The following is a 26708-nucleotide window of genomic DNA, read 5'->3' as shown; positions in this document are numbered from 1 at the left end:
GGTGGCAGCTGGGGAGGCGGGCTAAAATGTGCCCCCTCCCCACTTTGAGCTCTGGACTCCCCTCCCGCCGAGGTCTGGCTACGCCCCTGCTGTCAGATACTTTGTGAAGCAAAGAAACTTCTCTGAGCCTATGTGGCAAACTTAACAGCACCAATACCAATATCTGTACCTTTAAAAAGGCAGCTGTGAATATAGAGAACAGCAATATGCGTCTCATTGGAAAAGCCAAACAAGTCTGAGCGTTGTGGATCTCCACATAAACTACATACCAGCAGAATCTCTCACTTAGTCACTCACAGAACACAGACCAACCCTCACCAATTACAAAATAAAAGACCAAAAATCAGTAAAGGAAACACTAAGAAATCACATTCTCTTTCGGCAGTACAGCACAGGAGAAATAAAAATAAAAAGGCATCATCTACTGTAGGAAGCAAAATGCAAGATCACTTTGTACTCCAACCTAAATGCCTAACCCTGCAATACAACAATATAATTGTTCATTCTGGACATAACCTAACCTACTTTTGCCCTAGACCCCCAATACGTCCATCAATTCTGATCATTAGTCTGTCATAACCTCAATTTGAATCTGTTCTTGCCGGTATTAGCAACTGCCACTACTGCACTATGTAAGCCATGTTGAGCCTGCAAATAGGTGGGAAAATGTGGGGTACAAATGCAACAAATAAATAAAATAAAACCCATGAATAAATTAATTATCTGGATACCCATGAAATGATAAAAACTTATGGGACACAGTGTCTCCAGCCACAGCGTTTAAATATATTCTTCAAAACGAGTATTTGCCAAATAGCAGTTAGCATACTAGCATATAGGCATGTAAGTGGACACATACGTATGTATATACTAATAATCCTCCAGATCTGACTTTATTGCTAAGAATCAACCTGCTTAGGGATGTTCAGAGGCAGCCCAAAGCAGGATCCAGAGACATCCAGATCCATCTTCAATGTGAAGAAAGTGGCCTAATGGTTAGTGCAGTGGACTTTGAACCTGGCAGCCTGGGTTTGATTCCCACTGCAGCTCCTTGTGACATTGGGCAAGTCAGAGAATGTACCTGCATATAATGTGTACAGCGCTGCATATGTCTAGTAGTGCTGTAGAAATGGTTAGTAGTAGTAGTAAAATGCTTACATTCCTGAGCAGGAAAAGCCAGTGCAAAGCAGGGTTTGGCCATGGCAACAGAGGATCCAGGGACACAGCTGAGCAAAAGTCATGGAAAAAGCCAGATCCTCCAGATTTTAGGTGTTATAGACTGAATCAGATGGCTTAGGGAGATCTGGCTTTTAATCCTGGCCCTAAATACTGCACCCAAACAGCAAAGGAGGTGTTCTTTGGAGACCTGAGCAAGTAACACACATTCAGTAAGAGACCAAAAAATGTAGCAAGAAGATATAGAAATTGTTCCTTAGGCCAGCATAATCCCTGCTCTTCCATACTCCCACCCTCTCATATATGCCCAGCATCATCCCTGCCCTTCTCTGTACCTCACCCCCACCCTCTCATAGCCTGGCATCTCTCCTACTGCTCTATTCCCCCCCCCCCCCCCCCACAGCCCAGCATCCAATCTGCTTTTCTCTACCCCCACCCCTGCCTATCTTAATCTCCATCGTCGAAGCTCAGGATAAGGTATAACAAATTTTTTTGTTTGTTTGTTTTTTTTTTGTTACCTGGACGCTGGCAGTAGTGGAAACTGGAAAGGAGGCCTGCCCTGAGTTGAATGCTGCACTAGCACAGTGCCTATGGGCTTTCGGAGAGGCTTCAGCTCCTTGGCAAAAACCACCACAGCTGCTGATTTCTGGGCTCTGAGACTATAACTGGTGAAGCCCTGTGATTTGGAGAAGCGCAGTTACTCAAGGGGGGAATTCTGTGCAAAAAAAATTGAAAACTCTATGCATAATATTTTAAAATTCGGCAAAGTTTATTTGTAGTGTTTTGCATATTATTCCCCCCTCATAAGGCCTGAAAATCCTTCCTGCCTTTCTCAAACTCCAGCCTCCTTAGTTACACCTCTCACTCCAACTGCAGTTCCCTGTTCCTCTAAATCCCAACATGACCCATAAATTTGTCTGCCCATAGAATCTTCTGCCAAATGCAGTACCACAACCTCTCATTCTTTCTCCTCACCTCCACCCCCCCAGCTATCACTATCTTCCCCCCCCCCCCACCCTAGCCCCAGTGGCCAGCCTTCAGCTTGCCGCGCCCACCCCTATGGCACATTCACTTGTTTACTTTGTCCCATCCCCACATGGCACATTCACTCCTTTACTTTGCCCCCCCCCCCCCCCCCCCCCCCCGTGCACTGGACGTATTCTACTTGGATCTCAGCAAAGCCTTTGATACTGTCCCTCACAGAAGACTTGTTAATAAGCTGAGAGGGCAGAACTTAGGACCCAAAGTGGTGACCTAGATAGGAAACTGGTTGATCGACAGGCGACACGGTGTGGTGGTAAATGGAATCGATTCAGAGGAAAAGAAGGTGAGTAGTGGAGTGCCTCAGGGGTTGGTGCTGGGCCCGATTCTATTTAATATATTTGTGAGAGATATTGCTGAAGGGTTAGAAGGAAAGGTTTGCCTTTTTGTGGGTGACACAAATATAGCCAATAGAGTGGATACCTTGGAGGGAATAGAAACCATGAGAAGGGATCTCCAAGTGTTAAAAGAATGGTCAAGGGTCTGGCAGTCAAACTTTAATCACACCTAACTTACACACAGTATACCCCTATACTTATCAAACTAATTGAATAAATTCAGTTTAAGTGAAATAAAATGTACTCAGTTCTGCTAAATTCTTACTATTACATCCCCTGGGAGATATTTGGTAGAATCAGAGTAACCATCGTCACACATTTAGACTCCCGTTTTTCACCAGATAGTGTGTACATACTCATCGACCTCTTACCTCGAGGAAGAATGATTTTATTACATGTGCTATCTAACCTACTGTCTAGTATATGACCATTTTTCTTTGCTGCTTCTATAAACCATACATTATCTTATCTAGACATTTGATCACATCTACACACAAATATACAACATTGAAACACAGCTTAAAATACTAGGAATCATTCTCGACAAACACCTAACTCTGGACAATCAAATATCAGCAGTAACATCAAGATGCTTGAGAATATTGTGGAAACTGAGAAGAATAAGAGACTATATCCCTAGAAAATCTTTCCGGATACTGGTCCAATCAACGATACTATCGCAACTTGACTATTGCAATGCAGCATACATAGGGTGCAAGGAAGACATACTAAAATCGCTGCAAACAGTCCAAAACATGGCAGCAAGACTGATTTTCAAGAAATTGAAATATGAAAGAGCAATCCCACTGCTTGAAACACAACATTGGCTGCCAGTCAAGGCAAGAATATTTTTCAAAGTGAGCACTTCAAGATACTATTTGGAATGGCACCCGAATATATGCTTAACATAATTGAACTATCCTCAAGAAATGCCAGCCCAGTAAACAAACTACCTACTCCTACATCTACTCAGCTGCAAAAACACTATCTACACAGCAGCATTTATCTACCAGGGTTACAAATGGTGGAACTCGATACCAAACACCAAAAGAAGCATCGCAAATTTCCTCCAATTTAGAAAATAAATGAAAATCTACCTCTTCAAAAAATTCTACAGCTAATCACAAAGATATTGTCACCTTCCTTTCAAATCTACCTCTTCAAAAACTATATGAATAAACATCACCAAAACTCTACAACTGAACACAAAAGCTACCACTACATTTTCCTCTTCAAATATATCTCTTCAAAGTCTCTGAATAACGACACAAACTATAGATGCCCTCTCCACATTGCACAACACTATTGTAACTCCACCAAAATGTAAATTGTATTGGGAGAGGGGGAAGGGAGAGAGACTTGGTGGTGGGATTAAGAAAGATATTGGAAGTTTAATCAGTGGCATAGCCACAGGGGAGGGGAAAGACCTTGGAGACCTGGACCCCCCACTTTGGGTTCAGGCTCCTTCCAAAGCTGCAGTGCCTGTTCAATGGCTGGTAGGGTAGCTGAAGGCCCGCCAGCTGAAGAAATCCACTGAGTCACCTCCTTCCTCATACTGCCTCAGGAGTGAGGAAGTCAGCGGGATGCCTCCAGCCACCAATGCTTGCACTCCCCAAGCATTCCCTGTTCTTGCGTGAACTGAGCATGCTCAGGGAGTTCTGGCATCAGCACCTGGAGACACCCCGCTGACTTCCTCGCTCCTGAGGCAGCACAAGGAGGAAGGGGGCCACTTTGGCAGTGGATTTCTTTGACTGGTGGGGCTTCGGCATCCCTACCAGCAAATGTTTGATATCTAGTGTCGGGACAGGAAATGCATTTCCCCTCATCCATCCCTGTAAACCCCCCCCCCCCCCCCCCCCCCAAATGGACTGCTGGGTATGTCCTGCGGTTTATTCATGCAATTAATCACAATTAAAAATTTTAATCGCTATGCAGCCCTATTCTTTATAATATGGAATGTCTTTTTTAACATGATATATTCTAGGACAGGTTTGGGCTGCAGGTAGAGAATCATTTTGAGGGAATTGAGGGAGATATTAAAGCCAAATCATGTAGTTCCTTTAACAGAATCATGTGTTTTACAAGTAATGTGGTAAGTGCAGCTGCATACATGAGCATACCATATGCATGGCTGTATTTTTCTGAATGGGAATGAGAATGATGCATAACTTTGTATTTATTGTAGTTTATTGTAAAAAACAAACAAACAAACAAAAAAACCCTAAACTTTCTCTTAAGGAATAAGTGGGAACAGTGAAGGTGGAAGAGGTAAGGCTGGAACCAAGCTTTTCCAGGACTTCCAGATGTTGAGCAGAATCTGGACTCACCCTTGGTGTTTGCAGCTGGATTATATTAGCAAAGAAAACAAGGTAAACCAGATATTAAAGTACACACTTCTGTCTCTCTTGCAGACTTTCCAAAGAACATGTGCCAGATGGTGGGTAGTGTTTCAATGACATAATGGGAATGTCTTGAGTCTATAGTGCAGTAGAACTGCCTGCTGTTTTTTTGCCTCTAGTCATGTTCCTTATATTTCAGTATAGAGTCATATGTATTAAAATGTAGTTTCAAATGATGTATTGAACTGAACTTGAATTCACTAAGTGATTGAGCAGATGTTAAATATTTCTAAACAGATGATATTTTAATATTCTAAAAATTTGTAAGGACATCAAATGTGTTTTGCAGGGCTACTTTGATGAAGACAGTATGGATGAGTTCATAGCTTCAGATTCTGAGGAAACGTCAATGAGTTTAAGCTCTGAAGAAGAATCTAAGTAAATTGTGGTTCTATATATATAAAATGTATATTTAATCACCAATGCCTTCTAAACTCTGTAGTTTCAGAGCCAAACCATTAATTAGTATATGTGCTGAAATTCAGGTTGTGGGGTGGTTATTCTGAAACAGCATCTTCAAAAGTAGTACATTTAATTCCTACTCCTTTCTTTCTCTCTACCTTTAGTATCTCTTCCATCTTGCTAGAAACCTCAGTCTTGAACCAACTTACTCCTCTCCAAGGAACATTAAGTGGACCACTTTCCCTTTTTCACTCTTATGAGCATTCAAAGTTTCAAGTTTCTTTATTTGTTATACTGCCCATCAAAGTCCTGATGTCCTTTCATGCCCTGTAACATTAGTAGTATTGGTGCATGAAGCCTATTTACCTCTGTATCACTTGACTACTTAGTTATGTTAATTGCATTAAATTTTCAGCCGCATTCCAGGTGCTTAAAACATGCCCTAGTACATACAGGAGTGCAGTATAATATGGAATGTTTTTTTCTTTCTTCCTGCCAAACTTTTGTTCATTCTTTCTTGTGTTTTTACAGGGAAGCCCTACTTAGGTGTCCATGTGCTGTTCCTTCAACATTTTATTTCCACATAATCTGTGCTTGTGGTTGTAGATTTTTCTACCTCTTTCATTATCAACTGTTGTATAGATTTATTTGCTCAGCAGCAGAGAGAAGGTATCTTCATAGTATGAAGATGCCTTCTGTATCACCTTTCTGCCAGAGGTTGAGAGCATTATATCTGTTAAAACAGATTAGTTGGGGTTATATTTGAGCGCACACACACACACTTCAACTTTAGCCTCTTACCTACGGGATTCTCCTCTGTGCATGCAGTATGGTTGCAATTGGAAAGAAAATTAAGCTGATATTGTGATCAATATTTGCTTTCATATGAACGTCATTCATAGACCTAGGGAGAGTAGCTTTAAATGAGGATTTCTTGTTGCGTTTAGAGTGCTCCATGTTTGTCTAGATCTTTAGACACTGATTACTTAATATCTGCAAGCTATATAAGCTTTTAGTGTTTTTGCTTTCAGTAGTTCACTTTGTGACATGGCATTCTCGCTTATCTTGGCTAGGACATCAGGGAAATTTTATTTTATTTCCAGGAAAAAAAACTCCAAAGGGAAAAAAAGGAAGAAAGATTCCAGCTCCAGTGAAAGTGGTAGCGATAATGACGTTGAAGTGATCAAAGTCTGGAATTCCAGGTCCAGAGGAGGTGGTGATGGAAATACTGAAGAAATTTCAAACAGCACTCCTGTTGCAAAAGCAGAAGAAAGTGAGTTTTAAAATGCAAGCAAAATGTAAAACATTATGTGGAAGAAAACCACCTCATTCTCTCTGTTTTGAGTTGATTCAGAACTTAGTGATAGATTACAGAAGGTGCTTTACATGATAAGAAAGTATAGGTAAGCCAGTGTATCACCCTTCTGGAAGGAGTATTTGTTTCATGTCAGCCTTCATCTTTTCTTGCATTTATGGCATTGGTGATATGCATGTATTTCTTTGGGTCTGTTTCATTTCTCACTTTTACATTCTGGGCCAAAGCTTATGTACAGATCAGAATAATTGAAACCAAAGCTTCTCCTCATCAAGACTCAAAACTTTCCCACCTATAGACTGAAACTAGTCTGTGACATCAAGCTTAATCAGGGATTTTACTCTCGCCTTTGCAGTGGTGAAACTATGCGTTCCTTGCTCCTTTGCAGAATTTCAAACTCAAATAATAGCCTGAAAAAAAGGCTCGGGCCCTGATGGGAGAGGATCTCCTTGTGGCATGTTGTGACCTGTACAGAATTTTGATGGACTGTGAAAGTTAATGTGCATGTACTTGAGGTTCTGTTTATTCCTATTTGTGTGTTTATATGCATGTATATAGATATACTTCCATACCCATATTATGTGATAAGTATGTTTACTTGGACAATCACTACACTGTGATCCTTTTAAGAGTTATATAACACCCTGTGGTGCCAGATGGCTTTTAAACCAAGAACAGTGCTTCTCTAGGTCAAAGGCAGAAAAGCGGGTATCAAGTGGCGAGTGAGCCTTACATGTCCAAGGAAGGATTTTAAGACTGGGTGAAGAATGGAATAGTGGTGAAGGATAGGACACAGTGACCCTTGGCAAGGTCATTGAAATAGTGGGAAATATTTTATTATTGGTAATGACCCCCCTCCCCTTTTACAAAGCCGTGCAGTAATGCTGACACAGCCCATTTACCTTTCCAAAATCTATCCTTCAGAGTTATACACAGATTGATGACTAGCACTGTTCCCATTCCTCACAAATATTAAAAATATTATTACCCCATTATATCCCACAGGAGGTAGTAATGGTAGGGACACTGGGCTATATGAGCCTAAAGAAGTAACACAGCAGCAGGAAGAGTGGGCAGGAGACCATTGGCAAACTTGGAGGGAGGGGGGAGAAGGGACATATAGAGTTGTATTTTCAAAGCACTTATACTTAGAAAGTTCTATAGTAATCTACTGAACTTTGTAAGTCTAAATGCTTTGAAAATGAGACCCATTGAGGCATATTTTCAAAGCACTTTGGGAGGCTAAGTTCCATAGGTTTCTATGGAACTTTGGGAGGCTAAGTGCTTTGAAAATATGCCTCTTTGTCTTACAAACTGTGTGTTTCTTGGTTTGGCTCCCTGGGCAAACATATATTCCTTAGCCTTTGCCAGTCCTCCTTGGGCTAGCTGTAATTAACTTGGAGGCTATAGCAACAGCCCCTTTGAGTGAAGGGTGCTTGCTTTCTGAGGAGAGACAGACACTGTAATAGTTTACAAAATATAGCAAAACAAAAAAACTTTTTAAAGAAGACCAATTGGGGTGTCCGGTGTTGGTTTCTAGTTTCTACCGGTATTGCTTTTTCGCCGGCTAGCAGTAGCTGTCTCTTTTTCTTAGTCTGGGCGTGCACAGAGCCGTGAGTGAAAAGTTGAAGCAGTGCACAGTTTGTCAGCACCATGGAGTGTCTTCCGCTGGTGTTCATAAGTATCATACGGCGTCTGTATCGGCAGGTGGCTTGGAGCAGCCTGATTCTGGCATTCCTGCAGCTTCAGTGTGTGCTAATGCTAGCAGCGGGGTCATTCCTCCCGGGGTTGATTTGAGTCTCAGCAGACTAGCTGTTCCAGTTTTGGCGGGAACTGCTGTAATTTTAGATTTGCAGTGTACAGTTTCTGAGCGGCCTCCATAGCTCACGCTTCAGGTTGGCCTGGCTTCGGCAGCTGCTGCGGGAAGGGCAAGTCCTGGAGGGGGGGGGCTTTCCACCAGAATTTGTGTTAGCTATGTATAAAGCTTTTCTTTTGAGGCAAACAGCTTCTCCTTCCAGTGTTACCCCAGGGCCCTCCAGTGGGTTGCCATGTTCTCTTTCTAAGTGCCCTAAGGTGCATTGGGAGGAGGAGGATGCAGTTCCTGAACACTGCATAGGATTCTGAACGGCTTCTTCATGGTGCAGAGAAGGATCCCTGAGTGAACTGGAACCTCGGGGGCATAGCAGACCCTTTTTCCCCTTAAGATGATTTACTACTGGGGGAAGACCCTCTCGGTAGTCCATATTTCCCACAAGGAGGACCTCCAGGAGATAATCATGTTAGTTTCTTCCACGCTTAATTTTGAGGAAGCACCAGTGGCGTTTGTACAATGGACAGTGGTTCCTTTGGTGAAGGGAAATCCGTAAGTCAGGTAAGACCTTTCCTACACATCAAGACATAGGAGACATAGTTCAGGAGCAGTGGAACAGTCTAGACTCTGCTTTTCATTTTGCCAAGTCTATGATTCATTTGTACCCTCTTCCAGACTAGGACAAGACTTTGTTGAAGCCTCCTGTAGTGGACGCAGTAGTCTTGACTGTCCCTGTGGATGGTGGAACCACGTTGAAAGATCTTGTGGATTGAGTCTGTGTTGATACATTGTTTTGATATTTCTGCCTTAGCAGTTCAGGCTGCCATTTGTGTAGGTTTATTGATAAGGTTGTGTTTTCGTTGGTCGGAACATGTCCTTGACAGAGCTTCTGATGACCTTTCTTTGATTGATTCCAGAGTTTCTCAGATAGAGCTGGGTTCTGCCTTTTTAGCAGACACGCTGTATGATTTACTTTGAGCCTCAGTTAAATCTATGGCTCTTAGTGTTGCTGCCAGGCGTTCGCTCTGGCTCTGTGGTTGGTCAGCGGACACAGCTTCCAAGTCTAAGCTTAGTAAGTTTCCTTTTTGAGGATCCTTATTGTTTGGTGAAGAGCTGGACAAGTTAGACAAGAGTCTGGGAGAAGGTGCCTCAGCTTCCAGAGGATCATCCTCAGTCGGTGGGCCGTGGCTTCCTTGCCGGTAAGAGTCGTGCGCATGATTTTTGGTGTTTTCGGCCTGGTCGGTTTGCTAGAGCACAAAGGTCTAGTTTCTTCCAGCATTCTCAGTCCTTTCAGGGAGCCTGGGACAAGGCTCTCAGGGTCAGGGACGCATTTCACAATGAAGGTGACTGGGTCCACCATCTCATCCCGGTAGAGGCTTGATTGCAAATGTTTTATTGAAGGTGGGCCCTGTATTCGTGAAGGATACACCTTAGAGTTCACTTGTCTGCTTCCAGATGCCTTACTAGAGTCTCCTTGTCAATCATGGGAAAAGGGGGCTGCAGTCTGGGTTATCCTCACGCAGCTTTTGATTTGGGCACGAGGTGTTATTCCATGTATTTTGTAGTTCCCAAGAAAGGTGACAAAACCTTTCATCCCTTTTTGGATCTCAGAAGTTTGAACTGGGCTCTCAAGATTTCATCTTTTCATATGGAGACTCTTCGGTCGGTGATTGTTGCTGTCCATTCGGGGGAGTTTTTGACCATGTTGGATTTGACTGAGGCTTATTTTCATATTCCAATTCTCCGTCAGCGCCAGAGATGCCTTCGGTTTGTGGTATTGGGTCGGCATTATCAGTTCTGTGCCCTGCCCTTTGAGATAGCCATGGCCCTTCGGACCTTTACAAAGATTATGGAGGTGGTCGTAGCACCCTTGCACAGGGAGGGCATCCTAGTACATCCCTATCTGGATGACTGGCTGATCAGAGTGAAGTCATATCAGGAGAGTCTACAGGTAACAGCCAAGGTCGTCCAATTCTTGGAAACTCTCAGTTGGGTGATCAATCCCTTCAAGAGTCATTTGGTTCCGACTCAGTCTCTGGACTATCTCGGAGTCTCATCCAGTACTCTTCTAGGCCGCGTATTTCTTCCGTTGCCTCGGATTCAAAAGTTGCAAGATCAGATCTGACATCCTTCATTGTCCGGTCCCTCGTGCCGGGGATTACCTTCAAGTTCTCGGCTCAATGGCGGCGTCCGTAGAGGTAGTTCAGTGGGCAAAGGCTCAATGCATCCTCTTCAGAGGGCTCTACTGTTGTGGTGGAGTCCTCAGGCAGGTTCTTTGGAGGACCGGTTACCGCTCCAAGTGTTAGCCTGCTCAAGCCTAAATTGGTGGCTTCTTACTCCCAATCTCTTGGTTTTATCTTACGGCTTGGCTCTTGAGAGGATTCGGTTAAGGAAAAGAGGGTATTCTGCTAAGGTCATTGTTACGATGCTGAAATCTTGCCGAACCTCGAGTTCCCTTGCTTATGTGCGTGTTGGCATATTTTCAAGGCCTGGTGTTCTGATCACAATATATGTCCTTTACATGCTTCAGTTGCATTTTTTTTGCAGGACAGTTTTGACAAAGGCCTGGCTCTTGCTTCTCTCAAAGTTCAGATAGCGGCCCTGGCTTGTTTTGGCATTGAGTCAGAGGCAGGTCCTTAGCTTTTCCTTTCCCGATTGTAGTCAGATTTCTCAGAGGGGTTAATGTCCTGCATCCTCCGAGGCGTACTCTATTTCTTTCTTGGGATTTGATCTTGGTTCTTTCGGTCTTGATTCATCCTCCGTTTGAACCGCTGGCAGCTTCCTCTCTCAAGGACTTGACACTTAAAACATTTTTTTCTGGTTGCCATGTCTTCAACTTGATATGAATCAGAGTTGCAGGTGCTATTGGGCAGACCGCCTTTCTTGTACATTTCCAAAGAAAGGGTAGTTTTTCATCCTGTTCCATCCTTTCTGCCAAAGGTCTTGTCTTTTCACTTGAACCTGTCCATTGTGTTACCTGTTTTGGGGTCTTCGGCTGGCTCAGTTGAGCAGCGAATTCTGCGGAAGTTGAATCTGCGCAGACTGTTGCACGTGTACTTATGTAGGTTGGATCATCTTTGTTTTGTGGCAGGTGGTCGGAAAGGTCTGGTTGCACCCAAAGTTACGGTTGTGCGTTGGATTAAGGAGGCCATTGCTTCTACCTATCTTCTGTCTGGCAGAGTGGTTCCACAGGGTGTTCAGGCTCATTCCATGAGGGGTGTTGCCTCTTCATGGGCAGAACGGTCTCTTGTTCCTCCTTTGGATATCTGTAAAGTGGCAACTTGGTCGTCCCTTTACACTTTTGTTAGTCATTACCGATTGGATTCTCAAGCCAGACAGGAAGTGGGTTTTGGGGAGCACGTTCTTACCGCAGGGCTTTGTGGAACCCACCCTTTAAATGTACTGCTCTGGTACTTCCCATCAGTCATTTCTGGGCCAGTTCCGGAGAGATGCTAAGGAAGGAGAAATTGGATCTTACCTGCTAATTTTCTTTCCTTTAGTCCCTCTGGGCCAGCCCAGATCCCGTCCATGGCTTTAGTATGGGTTCTATCTGGATAGTTCTTTGGTTAGTTGCGCTTTGCGGTGAGATAACCGTTTCGGGGTTTTTTTTTAATTTTTTTATTTCTGCAAGGTTTGCTCTTTATTTTATATTTTTTCTTTTGAGCATGTTTTTTTTTTTTTGGGGGGGGGGGGGGGGGGGAAGCAGCATAAGGCATTTGGAGTTAGTTACGAGTGCAAATGAAACCATATCTATGGTTCTTTATGCCAGCAATGTTGTTTATTTGCTGTGTGGCTGTGAGTGTCCTGTCTGGAACTCAGATACAGTTCTTCTTTCTTCTCTTCCACTTTTGCTTTGGTAGAGACATACTGATTCAAACTGAGGCTATGCATGGCTATAATAGGCTCACGGAAGAATCAAGTTCTCAATCCCCACCTGCTGGTAGGCGTGCACAACCCATCAGTCATTTCTGGGCCAGGCCGGAGGGGCTAAAAGAGAGAAAATTAGCAGGTAAGATCTGATTTGTCCTTTGTGGGCCCGCCTATCAGGAACCTCACCCCCTACCATAATTTCACCTCTCCAGAAAAAGCAGCAAAAGTATACAGCCTAGCTGTGGGTATGATAACATTATAGTTTGTGAGTGAGCATGGGGATTATGCAAACACATGCTTAATGGTTAGAGCTCTAGAGCTGCCATGTTCCCAGTTCTACGAGGGAAATTTTGAGCCAATCCTGGATTTCTGCAAACCTATCCTGATATATTATGGGACCTGCAGTGCTGATTTCAGTAGTGGTATCAGGGACTACAAATAGAACACTGAATTTATTTTTATTTTATTTATTTGTTACATTTGTATCCCACATTTTCCCACCTGTTTGTAGGCTCAATGTGGCTTACATAGTACCGGAGGCCTTTGCAGGCTCCGGTGTGAATAAATACAGGGTGATGTTGTGGTAAGATCAAGATCATGTGGCACAGCAACATTAGGGAATTGGAGAACAGAAGAGTTGTGTTATGTCCATTACATGCTTTAGTTTGGTTGTGTTGCAGAGATTAGGCATTTAAGTTGGATCAGTAGGGTATGCCTTTTTAAACAGGTTGGTTTTTAGTGATTTCCGGAAGTTTAGGTGGTCGTAAGTCGTTTTCAAGGCTTTTGGTAATTTATTTATTGGGATATAAGTTCAAAAATAGCACTGGCCAAAAATTCTCCCTCCTGAGCTGGGTAACTTGGCAGCTCTGCAGCAGTGGACTGAAAACCAGGAAAGCTGGGGCAGATCACGTTCACTCTCTGTTGCCTCTGATACAGACTAGAGATTCTAAGGATGGACTGCCCAAAAGAGTGAGATTTAAGGGCAATATATTGAAGATACATATTTACAAAGTTTTACATGTGAAAAAAGGTTCACATATGGAAAAAGCAAAATAAAATAATTTAGCTTTTTTTTTTTTTTTAATGCTTCTGAATGAATATAGACAGAGTGGAGGCGGCTTTAAGAAAGTGCTCAAAGGATTTTGGCCAAGTAATTTAATAGTTAACCGTAAATTCCATAGGCTGAAAATTTCTCTTCACTGAACTGCTTCACTCCAGCCAAGGCCGGTGCTAGGGTCTCTGGTGCCCCCCTGCAAACTATTAGTTGGCGCCCTCCCCCAGGGTCCAGCATCTCATTTCTCTCTTCTCCCTCCCCCCTTCTTCTACCCCGCCCCCTTTTTCAGCCCAGTGCCTTAAAAGGTGAAGAACAAAAGGTTTTTTGTTTCGACAGTTTTTTAATTTATTTGAAATGTTCCCATATGTAGATAAATATCATGAAATAAAATTGAATATCACTAAAACTGCTTAAAAAATTATTGTAGCTGGTGGAAACAGCACTAATAAAGGCTATATTTTGTGCTTTTTTTTCTACACTGTTCTATACAATACAGTAATACATGAGGATATCCTGTTTACCGATGGGTTCATCTTAACTGTTGCTGTATTCTACCTTGGGAAGCCTGATGTTATAAAGATTGGAAATAAAATTAAACTCTCCTTTCTTTGGGGCCCATGGAATCAAATCTTCACCTCATTTCTTTTATACAAATGGATTATTATGTTTTGAGCATGCTTCGGTGACAAGTGGGTTTCAGAAGTCAAAATAATAAAAATAAATATTTTCTTTCATGCAGATCTCTAATTTGCTTAAACATAACTAAATGGGCTGTAAGCCCCTAATGCAGTCCATTGATTTTCTTTTATTTTGTCCTTGTGATGACTTATACTGTGCCAAAACCCCCTCTCGCATATTGCAACCCTCCTCTCCCACACACTACAGTCCTGCCTTGAAGGGCCCGCCTGCCCTGGTGGTGTAGTGGCCTCTGCGGCTGCGGGGGCAAAAAAGAATACCACTCTTGTGCTGTGGGTGGTGCTGCTGTGTTTTCAAAATGGTTGCTGAGACTTCGGCGACAGTCTCAGAAGCCATTTTTAAAGTACAGGAGTGCCACTCGCAGCACAGAAGAGCAAAACAGAGATGGAGTAGTGGCAGAGGGCAGGAAAGAGTGGGATTCTTTGCTGCCCCCGTAGCCACAGAGGCCACTACACCACCAGGTCAGCCTTCAAGGATCAAGGTAGGTCTTGGGAGGGCTATAGTGTGCAGTGGCCAGTGGAGTGTAGCGCACGGGTAAGCATGGCAGTTTCTGGCACCCTTTGAATGTAGGCGCCCCCTGCAATGCATACCCTGCTTACCGCATTCCCCTGACCCTGACTCCAGCCCAGATTTTCAAGGGGAAACTTTGTTATTTCAGACTGTCCTCACCAGAGATACAGAAATGTACACAACTGCATGTAATTTCTAGCTGTCTTTTCTAGTGTTGTCCTGCTGCTCATGTGCTCATTCAGGTAGTGCCCATTCAGGTAATGCCCCCTCCCCCAGTCCACCATCATGTAAAATTCTGGCATTTGCTGCCAGTCCTTTTCCTCAGCTGACAGCAGACCCTTCACACTTCCCCCATTCTTCAATCCTACTGTTTTTCAACAATCTCCCCCCTTCCCTCCCAACCCCAGTCCCAGAAAACTCATTGGCTCTCGCCTAAGACTCCGTACAGAGCTCAGCTTCTCCCACAGCCCTTACAGCTGAGCCCAACCTTCCTGTCAGTGTTGCCAGATGGTGAAAGTTTTTCCAACCCCAAAGTAGCCCCAAAATAACCCAATATTAATATGAATATTAAGGTTGATATGAATATTAATAAAGTTGATGTGAATATTAATATCGTAATAATCAGCAGCATAATTAGCACAGTCAGCACCATCATAATCATAATTAGCACTATAATTATAATCATAATCAGCACCAGTCCATCAACAGCATAATCTTAATCAGCAACATAATACGTCAATTTACCTACCCACCCACAAAACAAAAGGAGCAAGTTCCCACAAACCATCTCTCTCTTTTGATGTAGACACAGGGAAAAAAGATTTTACATTCTCTGAGGTTTCAAACTAAATCATGTTTAATGTGGCATATAAATGTTATAAATAAGTAAATAAATAAATAGATAGAAACTCTGAATGTTGAGCACCAGATTCTCATAACATGATGTCTGTTTTAGTGGTCCTTTATCAGGAGAAAAAAAAAAATCTCTTCACAAATACAAGGCATGCTAGGGTGTCCCTTTAACCAGCCCTCCAAATGACACACTGATTACAATTTATAACAAATACTACTTTTACCTATGAAAAGTTATTCCATTATTATACTTCCTCTGTGTACATATGTATAGTGCACAAGCTGGCATGTTTGAAAATATAAGTGAGATTAAATAGAAATGCTACCAGCAATAAAGCATGACATTATGGATGCAGCAGCTCATAGCCGGGCAATATTAATCTCCTGAATCCTGAGCAGATCTGACAGGATCCCCCTAAACTTTTGGAAATTCAGTGTATCCAATGAAGGCCCTGTGAGGCGTGATTACTCCTTTGCACCAATCATGCTGTCTGCACTGTTGCTGACAAAGGAAGAGACCAACTGAATCAAAGGTAAAATAGCATGTTGGTAGGGCAGGGCTGGGGATTCAGAGAATCCCTTGAATGCCCTGACTGTACGCCACAGTAAAATATACTATTTTATTTCGTATTTGTAACCTGCCTTTCCAAGTAAAACAAATTACCCTATGTGTAGTACAATAATGTGTATTATTGTGTATACGTGTGTTTTCATAATATCTTGGAAACAACATTGCCTGCCATTTTTTTTTTGAGGTAGTTGGTTTTTCTGCTTTTGTTACTGCTTTGGTAAATCCCATCCATAGATGATGATTTAAAAGGAAAAAAGAAAGGTGTCCTTCAAATTCTGGAAGTGGATTTTTTCCAAGCAAATGTAGCAAAAAAGAGGTCAAATATTTTAAGTTGAGAGAAGGTCTATACATAAAGTGGCACCTGCATGTCTATTAATATATATGTAGAGCAGAGGAAAGCAGCACACAGCATTTCTAAAAGGAAGTTGAGTAACAGAGAGGGTAATCTCTAATGTTAACTCTCTTGTGCTTTATGTACAGTAAGAGACAAGAATTATGCTGTTCTCACATGTGTAACTGATTACTTTTATTTAAAATGAGTTATGTTTTCTTCGAAAACAATCTCATTTCATGGGCATATTGTGTAATGAAGCACTTTTTCTTTTAACAGTTTATTGTTGTTGTTCTAATTTCCACTTAGCTTTGTGTCATATATGGGAGAAGTTATTAGTGTGTGCTACTGAAGTTGGGTTAGTTTACCACAAGCCATGCTATTTTAGCACAGGGTCTCAGATTCCTGTGCTAAAATAACCTAACAAGAGTAGCCATTGTTGATAACTTCTCCCCCTTAGTCTTGATTTGGAGGTCCAAATTTGAGCGGCATCACCTATCAAGTGATGTTAGTAAGAAGAATGCTAGTCAGAACTCGCTGCCTTGGGTTACAGCCCTTTATGGTTGGCAGCTGTACAGCATGTCTTTGTAGAGACGACTGAAGCCTATTGTGGGAGAACACTGCCTCAGTAGATACTTCTGTTGTGTCTGATGTTGTTTGAACAATATATTAAAAACTTGTAAATTTATGTTAGGGAAGCAAGAGGCATCTTTGTTTTCTGTTGTTAAATTGGTTTACGTGATTAGCATTGCAGTCAGAAAGATCCAGAAGACTGAAGAGCTATAAGTCTGCATTGTGACCAGCTGGGAAAGGGAGGCCAAATCCTGATGTTAATTAACCATTCCTTAGCATCCAGACCAGACCAGTCTAGAACAAGCGGGTTATGTCCATTGACCAACGGATGGAGACTGAGAAACAATATAGTTGTGTGATTCACTCTTTAAGGGCACTGTGCAGCCATAGAATGTTCAGTATTCTCTGTCTCCAGCAAATGGTAACTGTATACTGTGCAACGCTTGGGCTACAAGGGCTTTCTCAGGTCCTGAACTGGTTAACCTGATTAAGCTCAATTTCTTCTCAGCATACAGAAGAAAGCTGGACGAAAAAATAAGTACTTGGTAGTACTTCATTGCATTCTTCTTTTTTCCCTTTCACTCTTCCTTCCCCTTGGTTTTGAGGTGTCTTAGTCTGAACAAGACCTTATCTGAAGCTAGATCCTGGACCAGTTAAGTAGCTGGAGTCCAGTGGCACAATGGTACTCTCCACTTCTTATGGATTGAGCCAGAGGGCAATACTCAGAGGTTCTGAGGGTAGTGGTATGCAGTAGTTTGCATGTGGGCTCAAGGATGACAATGAGGCATTATTTTGGTTTTGGAGGGGGCAAAATCTGGCGAAAATTAATAAATAAAAAAATAACTAGAAAAAAAATTGGCCGTATTTGCAGAAACATGATTTCCCAGCTTAGGAAGTAACAATTTTTTTTTTATTTTGAAGAGAACAGTTTTTTGTTTTGTTACATTTGTACCCCGCGCTTTCCCACTCATGGCAGGCTCAATGCGGCTTATATATTATATACAGGTACTTATTTGTACCTGGGGGAATGGAGGGTTAAGTGACTTGACCAGAGTCACAAGAAGCTGCCTGTGCCAGAAGTGGGAATCGAACTCAGTTCCCCAGGACCAAAGTCCACCACCCTAACCACTAGGCCACTCCTCCACTAGAAGATCTGGTATTCCAGTTTTCTTCCTGTACTTCTAATGTATTTTTATGATAGAATTGTACCCCCTAAGTCTAAAGTCTCTTACTAGTCTCATATACAGAGTCTGAACTTTTCTAAGAGATGTTTTCGATTCCACAGTTTTATGCACTGTGGTTCATATCTGTATTAGTTGATAGAGTGTCCTCCTCCTCTGCTTTAGGTTTAGAAAGGATGTCTTCTTAAAAATAAGCTCATCTCAGTCGCTCCTAAAAAGGGAGCTCTGGTCTCAAGAGACCTAATTTTGTTCCCATATAAATCAGCCTGATTTCAGTATCTTTTCAGGAACAGTGAGATGGCGCAGGAAGCCTCTGGGGTATTGAAGAATTTGTGGGTCACATTAGTCTCCAGTTTTCTTCCTCCCTTCTACCCCCATCTACTATGTTTACTTTACAAGGTATATTCAGTACTCATTTCTACAGCACATCCTTGTTATGAGGTTGTGCTACTTTATTTTCCACCAGCGCATCTCCTCTTAAGAATCACATGGTCTGCCTATTTCCCATTTCAAAGGTGTTGGAAGAGGACAGCATGGGAATTCCTATGGGTTTAAGCTTGGTTAGAAGTTTCTATTCTGTTGGGCCAATGTTTGTGTCTGGACCTTTGGTGAGTCCTAGAGCAATCATACCTGCAGATCTTTCTTACTTTTTCTCCCTCTCTCTCTCTGACAGACAGGGCAAAGCAGTTAACAAACCAATAAAACAAGTAGATCATAGGAAAGAAACCAGGCACATAAAACATATGCAACCAGAGATAGAGATTCTGGTATTAGCACCCCATTACACTGAATGTCGCATGCATTTGTAGACCTGCTGAAACAGCCAGGCGTTGAGTAAGAATTTAAATTCTTTAACATAGGTTCACTACATAAAGTAAGAGGAATAGAATTCCATAAATGAGGGGCAACAAAGAAAAATGTGCCTTGGCGGGTTATCTCCATTTGAGCCATGCGGGGGCCTGACAGAACCAAATGATGGTCATTAATAGAGCCCAGGACCCATGCTGGGGAGTAATGGATATAGTTTGCTTGTAGCCTGGAGGCCTTTTAGTTTAGATTATTTTTCTTAAGACTTATTTCAGGGCATATTGGCTGTTCACCCTTTTCAGTTATTTGTTGACCCTGCGGATTAAATTCATTTACTTGGATACTATATATCCATTTCTGCCTTTAGTGAGCTGCTTCTTAGACATTTTCTTATAAGACGTTTTGGTTGTTCTCCACAAATTTGACAATGTTGTCTGAACACCTAAGCTTCTAGGTTATTCTGGAACATCATTATGATCCTCAGCTCCTCTATTCTCTTTTTTGCCTTCCCCCTCCAATTTGGTTTCCTCTTCAATTTTTAAGGCACCATTCTTACTAGTTTCAGAGGTGGCAGACTGAAGATTTTGTTTAGCTCTTTTATGTAGTTCTACAGCTCGCAATGCTTACAACAGGATTCTCTTTCTTGTGATTTCTGGTACTTTTTCAGGGTTAATCTCGCATCTGAGAAAGCACTTTCCCTGATGCCAACACCAGTTACCTATTTTTGAATTGTAAGAATTTTGGGGCTTTGGAGCTACAAAGAGGGCCTTTGCTTGTCTAGCTTAGGTAAACTGTTCTTATGGATTATTTTCCTAAACTGTACTGTTAGTTCAAAGGGTTCTCCCTCTGTTAGTGTTCTGAGAATTCTTAGTGTCATACTTACTACTACTACTACTTATCATTTCTATAGCGCTACAAGGCATACGCAACGCTGTACACCATACACAAAAAGACAGCCCCTGCTCAAAGAGCTTACAATCTAGTTAAGACAGGTAAACAGATAGAACAATAAGGGTAAGGGAATAAAGAGGTGAGGCTAAAAGGACAGGGCAAGTGAGTAGTAGTTAGGAGTGAAAAGCAGTGGTAAAGAGATGGGCTTTAAGTTTGGATTTGAAAACAGCCAAAGACGGAGCTAGACGTACAGGCTCGGGTAGTCTATTCCAGGCAAGAGGTGCAGCAAGATAAAAGGAACAGAGTCTGGAATTAGCAGTAGAGGAGAAGGGGACAGAAAAGAGAGATTTATCCACAGAACGGAGTACCCGAGAGGGTGCATAGGGAGAGACAAGAGTGGAGAGGTACTGGGGAGCTGCAGAGTGAATGCACTTATAGGTCAATAAGAGAAGTTTGAATTGAATGCGGAAACGGATGGGGAGCCAGTGAAGTGTCTTAAGGAGAGGGCTAATGTGAGCATAGCGACTTTGGCGGAAAATGAGTCACGCAGCAGAGTTTTGGACTGATTGAAGAGGAGAGAGATGGCTAAGAGGGAGGCCGATGAGAAGCAGGCTCTCTGTCTCTTTTCTGTGTAATGTTGTTCCAGCCTTCAAGTGCCCATGTGGTTATTGTCTTAAGTCTGTTTAATGGAACCTTCATACTCAGGATCTGGTGATGTAAGGGCTTCATGTCATCCATAATATTCTTATCTCTGAAACTATTGATGTGTGACTGCTGCTTCAGTTTCTCCACCCTCTTTGTTTTGCAATGCAGCACAGAGGGTATTTTCTTCCAAAATCCTTGTTGCGTGGCTGTTGGTATTTATGGCACTCAAGCTAGATTATAAACGTTTTTGCAGTCTTCTGATTTTACCATTTACCGTCTTCTCCCTTCTGTTCTGTCTGAGGATCTTCTAATTTCCTCTTTCTATCTAGGAAGAACCTTGCCCTCTGGTATTGTTTTTTTTTTTTTTCTATCAAGTAATTCTTGTTTTTCTAGGTTGTATTATAAGCACACTCTCCATTTTATTTTTCGAGCTAAGTACTGGATTCTTCTTTATTATTTCTAACTTAGTCCATTCACTCTAATATCTCTAGCCTTCTACCCATTGGGTTTGGTCTTATTCAAGTCTGGGTTTAAAGTCCCCACTCTTTTGGGAACTTCTTTGCTACATCCCACTTGTTCTGGACTGGTTTGATATGGATGCTGAGGAAAGAAAATTTTCTTACCTGAGAATTTCCTTTCTTTTAGTCCTACCACTCCAGTCCAGAAACCCTCCCTACTTGAATATTATTGAAATTATTTCCATTCAGCATTTTGTTTTTCTTCTGTTTTTGCCATTTCCCACTTACATGGGCTTCTTTTTTCAACTTCTGCTACTTTTATCTCATCAGGTATTTCACGCAGTTTAAGATACTGTTGAAGAGCTTTTTTTGGTTTGGTACTTTATTTCCCATTATAATTAGAGCACTGTATATCAGTAGGGTACAGTAGCTCCTGCATTACTTGCAGAGCGTTATGGCAATAGACTACAATAGCTCCTGCTACAGTTGAAGAGCTATTTGTCTGTGGAGAGCATAGTACCTTGTTGGTGTGCATGAAAGTGACATTGTACTTAAGGGTGAACATGAGATCCATTGCTTGATCATTTGAAATACTGAACATTCTGTGGCTGCATGGTGCCCTCTAAGGGTGAATGACATAGAACTGCATTGTTTCTCTGTTTTCATCCATTGGTTGACAGACATATCCCATTTACTGTAGACTGGTCTGGTAGTACAACAGAGAGAAAATTATCAGGTAAGACATAACTTTTCCGTGGTTCTGAGTTCATTTGACCTTATCTTGTATTTTTCTGTTTTGTTTTACTGGCAAAGCTGCACCGTCATCTAACCCCAACAGTCCAGCTCCAGACTGGTACAAAGATTTTGTCACTGAAGCAGATGCTGAAGTGCTGGAACATTCTGGGAAAATGACTCTACTCTTTGAAATTCTTCGTATGTCAGAAGAGCTGGGAAATAAAGTGTAAGCAATCTTCAGTAAATTGATAGAATATAAATAAATCTTCCCCCTAAATACAGTGAAACCTATTGAGATTCACATTTAAGAGTTTCTTAGAAGGAGAGGTGGTCTAGAGAATAGGGATTTAGATTCCTACACGTGTTTAAAGCACCCTGACTGATCAGAGTGGAGGTTGGGAACTCTCCAGTCATGGAAGGATTCCCTTTCTGGCTTGTCCAATTGTTCTGATCATTCTGATGATGTAGCTGTGCAGGACATTGAGTCTTCTGTGGCTGTGTAATGATGGCAAAGTGATGCACATACCAAGCTCCTCTATGGCTGGGCATCCGTCATGCCCACCACTTCAGTGGCTTTGAGCTACAGTACTACATACTTGATTTTGAGAGAATTTGCCTGCTGAATTTAAGTAGCCATGATAGTCTGGGAGAAAACTGGATTCTTCACAATAGATTAGTTATAGATGAATTATTTAAAGATGATATACCTTTTCTTTTTACATATGTTGAAGTTCAAGCTGCAGATTGTTCTTCTGAAACATGCTGCTCTGGCTGAGCAGTGTAGTAGATTCTCTTATGCTCCTGTTGGTATTGAATAAAAACTTCTAAAAGATTAGTGTGGGCTGGGTATGAATGTTACTAGCAAAAATCTAATTATGTTTTCCAGTATATGATGTCTGCATGATAGACTTATGATTTCCCATTAGTAGTTACAAGGGTGTTATGCAGGTCTTTCCATCCTGTTTTTATGTGAAATGTCAACAAAATGTAAATAAACACACACAAAAGCAGTGGTTGATGGTACAGCAGATGCAGTGGCTAGAAACAAGGAAGAGTCTACCCAATCATATTCAAATTCTGACTAAATTCTCACATTTCTGAGGTCTCTCTTACATTGTTAAACAGGGGCCCCAATATTCAAAGGCACTTTATCTGAATAACAGTCATTATCAAGGTAAGTGTCCTAACCAGTACTATCTGTGGATTTTCAGTGACACTGTAGAAAGTGTTGCTGAAAAAACATGGCAGACCGCCATCTAGTGCCAGGGCAGAGCATAGGTGTTCTGGAAAACCATATGGAGAGTGATGGTATTCAGCTTGATATTCATAGAGCTATCTGGATAACTTAGGACAGCTTAAAAAAAAATTGTTTTAGGACAGTATCTGGATAGCTATACAGCTATCAGGCTGATTATTGCTGCTCTCACATAGATGCTCTCACATAGATCAGGACAGTAATGCTAAATATACATGCCAAAGTTTTAAAATAAACACCATAGTGTTTAAATACCAGGCTGTTCTTTCCTGAAGTTACTCTGGAATAGTCACTTACATCTAGTAGTGCTATAGGAAGGATATACAGTAGTGATAGTTGTTTTAGAAGTGAATGTGTATTACCTGAAAGATTTAAGCCACTATAAAGCAATACATTGAAAAGAGGCAGAAATTATAAGGAGAACATTCTTCCGGGTATCTGTCACCACATCAGTCAATTGATAATAGTCACAAATATGTTTTTCCACATACTAGAATGATTTCTGCATCTCCATTATAGCAGGAAGTTTTAGTATTAAAATGAGCTCATTTCCCTGCTGTTTGCATCAGTGATGTGCAGTGATAGTTTATACTTGGGAATAATTAGTGAATTTATTTTTACTAGCTTTTAAGAGATGATTTTCATGCATAAGTAGCCTATTATAAAATTAAGTAGGTACCTTTTTGAAGCTAATTTATAAAGACACTTAGGTGTCTGTGTATTTATAAAATACTGGGGGCAAAGTTGTAGAAATCACACCTACATTGAAGCCACAGATATATATGCCTTCTCAGGAGCAGGCATAAATGTTGAGTACTTGCCTATTTTATAAATAAGAAGATGTGTAAAGTATGACGCCACTCATACTGTGTCCAAACTCTACTCATGAACACACTTAACTTGTGGGTTGAGTAGATGCCTTATTATCGTTGTGCATACTTCCATGCATGCAATTCCAGGTGTAATTTAAATTCTTCAAGGTCAAGCAGGATAGAATAGCCTCACATATGGGTGATGTCATCCAATGGATCCCACGCAGAAACAGTAGGAGGCAGTGTTATAAAGTAACTAGTTACTGTACTTAAGTAAAAGTTTTATTGCTTTACTTGTAATGAAGTACAGAAACCTTTGTTACTTTTACTGAAGTAATAATTTTACCAATTTTTACTACTTTTGCCTAGTTATATCTGAGCCTTGCAGTTGAAAGTAAAAAGTAAAAGTGAGATGTAGATGATGATTCTTTGGTAAACTGAATGTAGCGACAAAAATTGGAAAAGGATTTTTACAAATGCAAACCTTGTCACACAAACAGTGGATTATCTCATCTTAAATTTTGCTGTTCAGGGAATACATCCTATGAGAATAGTGGAATTGCCTGTGTTTGGCTGGAGACTAGTTCCTGCTCTTTAGCCAAATAGAGCAGTGATAAATTGGGTCACTTTGTGGCAGAGATGAAGCTTAAGCTGGTTGCAATTCTTGGTGAACATATATATGTTTCTTCAAACAACAGGCTGATGGATTGGCCACTGTTGGAAACAGGATACTGGATTTGATGGACCTTCGGTCTGTCCCAGTATGGCAACGCTTATGCTAGAAACTTTTTGTATTGGGGTAACTGTCCAGTGGATTGATAAGAGCCTTTAGAAAAGAAGTCTCCTTACACACATAATTGGCCTTCTATCTGGAGCGGGCTCAAGCCCATAGAAAGAAAGAATATCCATACAGGGTTAGACTGATGATCCAGCTAGCCCAGTATCCTGCTTCTGACCGTGTCTAATCCAGGTATTTGTTTCTCTTGACCCAGACAGGATGGTCCATTGACAAATACATGCTTTCTAATTGGCTTGCAGACTGCATTTCCTTCACTTAGGTTATGCTGGGCGGTCTCTGTAGGATCATGATACCCTTCATAATGTCAGAGCTATAGTTGTGTTAGTAGCCCACTTTAGATCAGACTCCATAGAAGAGATGTGCAGGGCTGAAACATAATCTTTTTTTGTCCACACATTCACGTCCTGTTACTGTTTGGAGCAAGACTCCTGGCATGACAGCTGGTTTGTTCAGACAGTCCTGTCCCCAGGCCCATTTATTTTCTGTTCCAGACTGCCTTGCAGGGAACAAAAATGTTAAAATTTCTTATTTGTTATGACTTTTATTCACCCTTGCATGTTGCAGGTTCTTCTGCATAATAGCTCCTTTTTTGTTGAAGGCAGTCTGTAACTAGGGAGTCCCACATGTATTGCTATTCTATCCTCCTTGTCCTCAGAGAACATATGCTACAGGTAAGTAACTTTACCTTCTCTGAGGACAGCAGGATACATCCTCCCTACTCCCCTGTTGATTTCAATCAGCTTAACAACTTGATTGGCTAGGTTCCACGTAGCAGTGTCAGGAAGATATGTGCACATGCACAGTAGAGCATTCTAAAAAGTTGTTATAAACAAGCTGGGCAGCATTTCTGCATGGACTTCTTCAGATGACATCACCCATGTATAAGGCTGTTTATTCTGCTGTCCTTTCACACACATAAAGTCCTTTATAAAATTGCCCTCTAAATGTCTAGAGTAATTAGTACGCACTTTTTGTAGATCCTGGCCCTTTTTTTTTTTTTTTTTTGCAGCAGCTTTCATTTAGAACTGTCTGGGCATTTTCCTCTGTTGTATAACACCAGTGTAGCCCAGCCATTGCAGTGACAGTCCTGGGCCAAAGACTATAGATGTGGTTCCCTCTGGCCAATAGATGTCATTGTTGACTGACTCTCGCTGCCTCAAGTTCTCTAAATGTTACTTCTGCAGAATTCCCAGCCCTACCCAATCCCAGAAAGGAAGATCTGGATCTGGAAATTGAACCTGGGTCCTCTGTTTGAAAGTGTAGATCAGCGCGGGGCTGCGTTTTGTATATTTTTATAGCAGACTGGACTAGAAAGCACATTTTTGTATATATTTAGCCTCTGTTAGGTTTTATTTATTTATTTATTTCTGAACAATAGTACCTATGACTTTCAGAAATTTCATGTAACGAGGAATTTTAAGGATAAGGTTTCAGAATCTGTAAATCCTGTTTTTTTTTTTTATTTTGTGTTTCTTTTAGTCTAGTCTTTAGCCAATCACTGATATCACTAGATTTAATAGAAGACTTCCTAGAACTGGCAAATAAAGCAAATTCAGAAGAAAAACCATCTATTTATAAAGGTATGTATTGTTTGTGTTTATTCCACACTTGATATACCGCCTTTCTGTAGATAACATTCAAAGTGGTTTACGTATACTATTTTTGCAGACCCTTTTCTATCCCTAATGGGCTTACAATCTATAGTGGTATACCTGGTAATTGTCTATCTTCTAGCTACAGAGTGAGGATTGAAACCTTCAATGTTGGGCTAACAGAGGCTTAATTGAACTGACTGTGCTAACAGTTGTACCACCATGTCTTCACTGGGCATAAATTATAAGATGCTAAGTAGTAGTAGTAGTAGTGCTTCATTGGATAGTGACAGTTCTCGGTGAAGGGCCACATCTTTCCCTGGAACATGATGTGCATGTATCTGGGTAGCCACTAGATGTCAGGCTGTCCCAGTGGTGAGAAGAAGTAGCTTCACTGTACTCCTGCTGCGAAGCCCCAGGACCAAATTTGTCTATAGCTGATGGTATGAACCAGTTTCAGGAGGTTCTGCTGCTATGCTGTAGCCTCTGCCTCACACTATTTGGCAAGAACTTTTTAGGTTACCCTATGAGAGGGGTGGGTATCTCCCAAAGTTGTGAACCTAAAGGGTTTTCCCCTTTGAGAGCAGCTTAGGGA

At 41.5% G+C, this 26708-nt stretch overlaps 1 protein-coding gene across 3 annotated transcripts in view; it reads left to right on the top strand.

The window, feature by feature from the left end:
* Positions 1-26708, top strand: part of ATRX (ATRX chromatin remodeler) — a 453401-nt gene that overhangs the window by 313239 nt on the left and 113454 nt on the right. For 2 of the 3 annotated variants that reach the window (XM_030208838.1, XM_030208840.1), the window contains exons 23-27: positions 4794-4924; positions 5244-5332; positions 6460-6629; positions 21728-21881; positions 26001-26101. In XM_030208838.1, coding sequence (XP_030064698.1) covers positions 4794-4924; positions 5244-5332; positions 6460-6629; positions 21728-21881; positions 26001-26101 — 645 coding nt within the window. The remainder of the gene's footprint in view (positions 1-4793; positions 4925-5243; positions 5333-6459; positions 6630-21727; positions 21882-26000; positions 26102-26708) is intronic. The other variant, XM_030208839.1, reaches the window with a different exon arrangement.

The sequence above is a fragment of the Microcaecilia unicolor genome, chromosome 7 (genome assembly GCF_901765095.1).
Source record: "Microcaecilia unicolor chromosome 7, aMicUni1.1, whole genome shotgun sequence".
NCBI lineage: Eukaryota > Metazoa > Chordata > Amphibia > Gymnophiona > Siphonopidae > Microcaecilia > Microcaecilia unicolor.
This window is presented reverse-complemented; position numbering and strand designations above follow the sequence as displayed.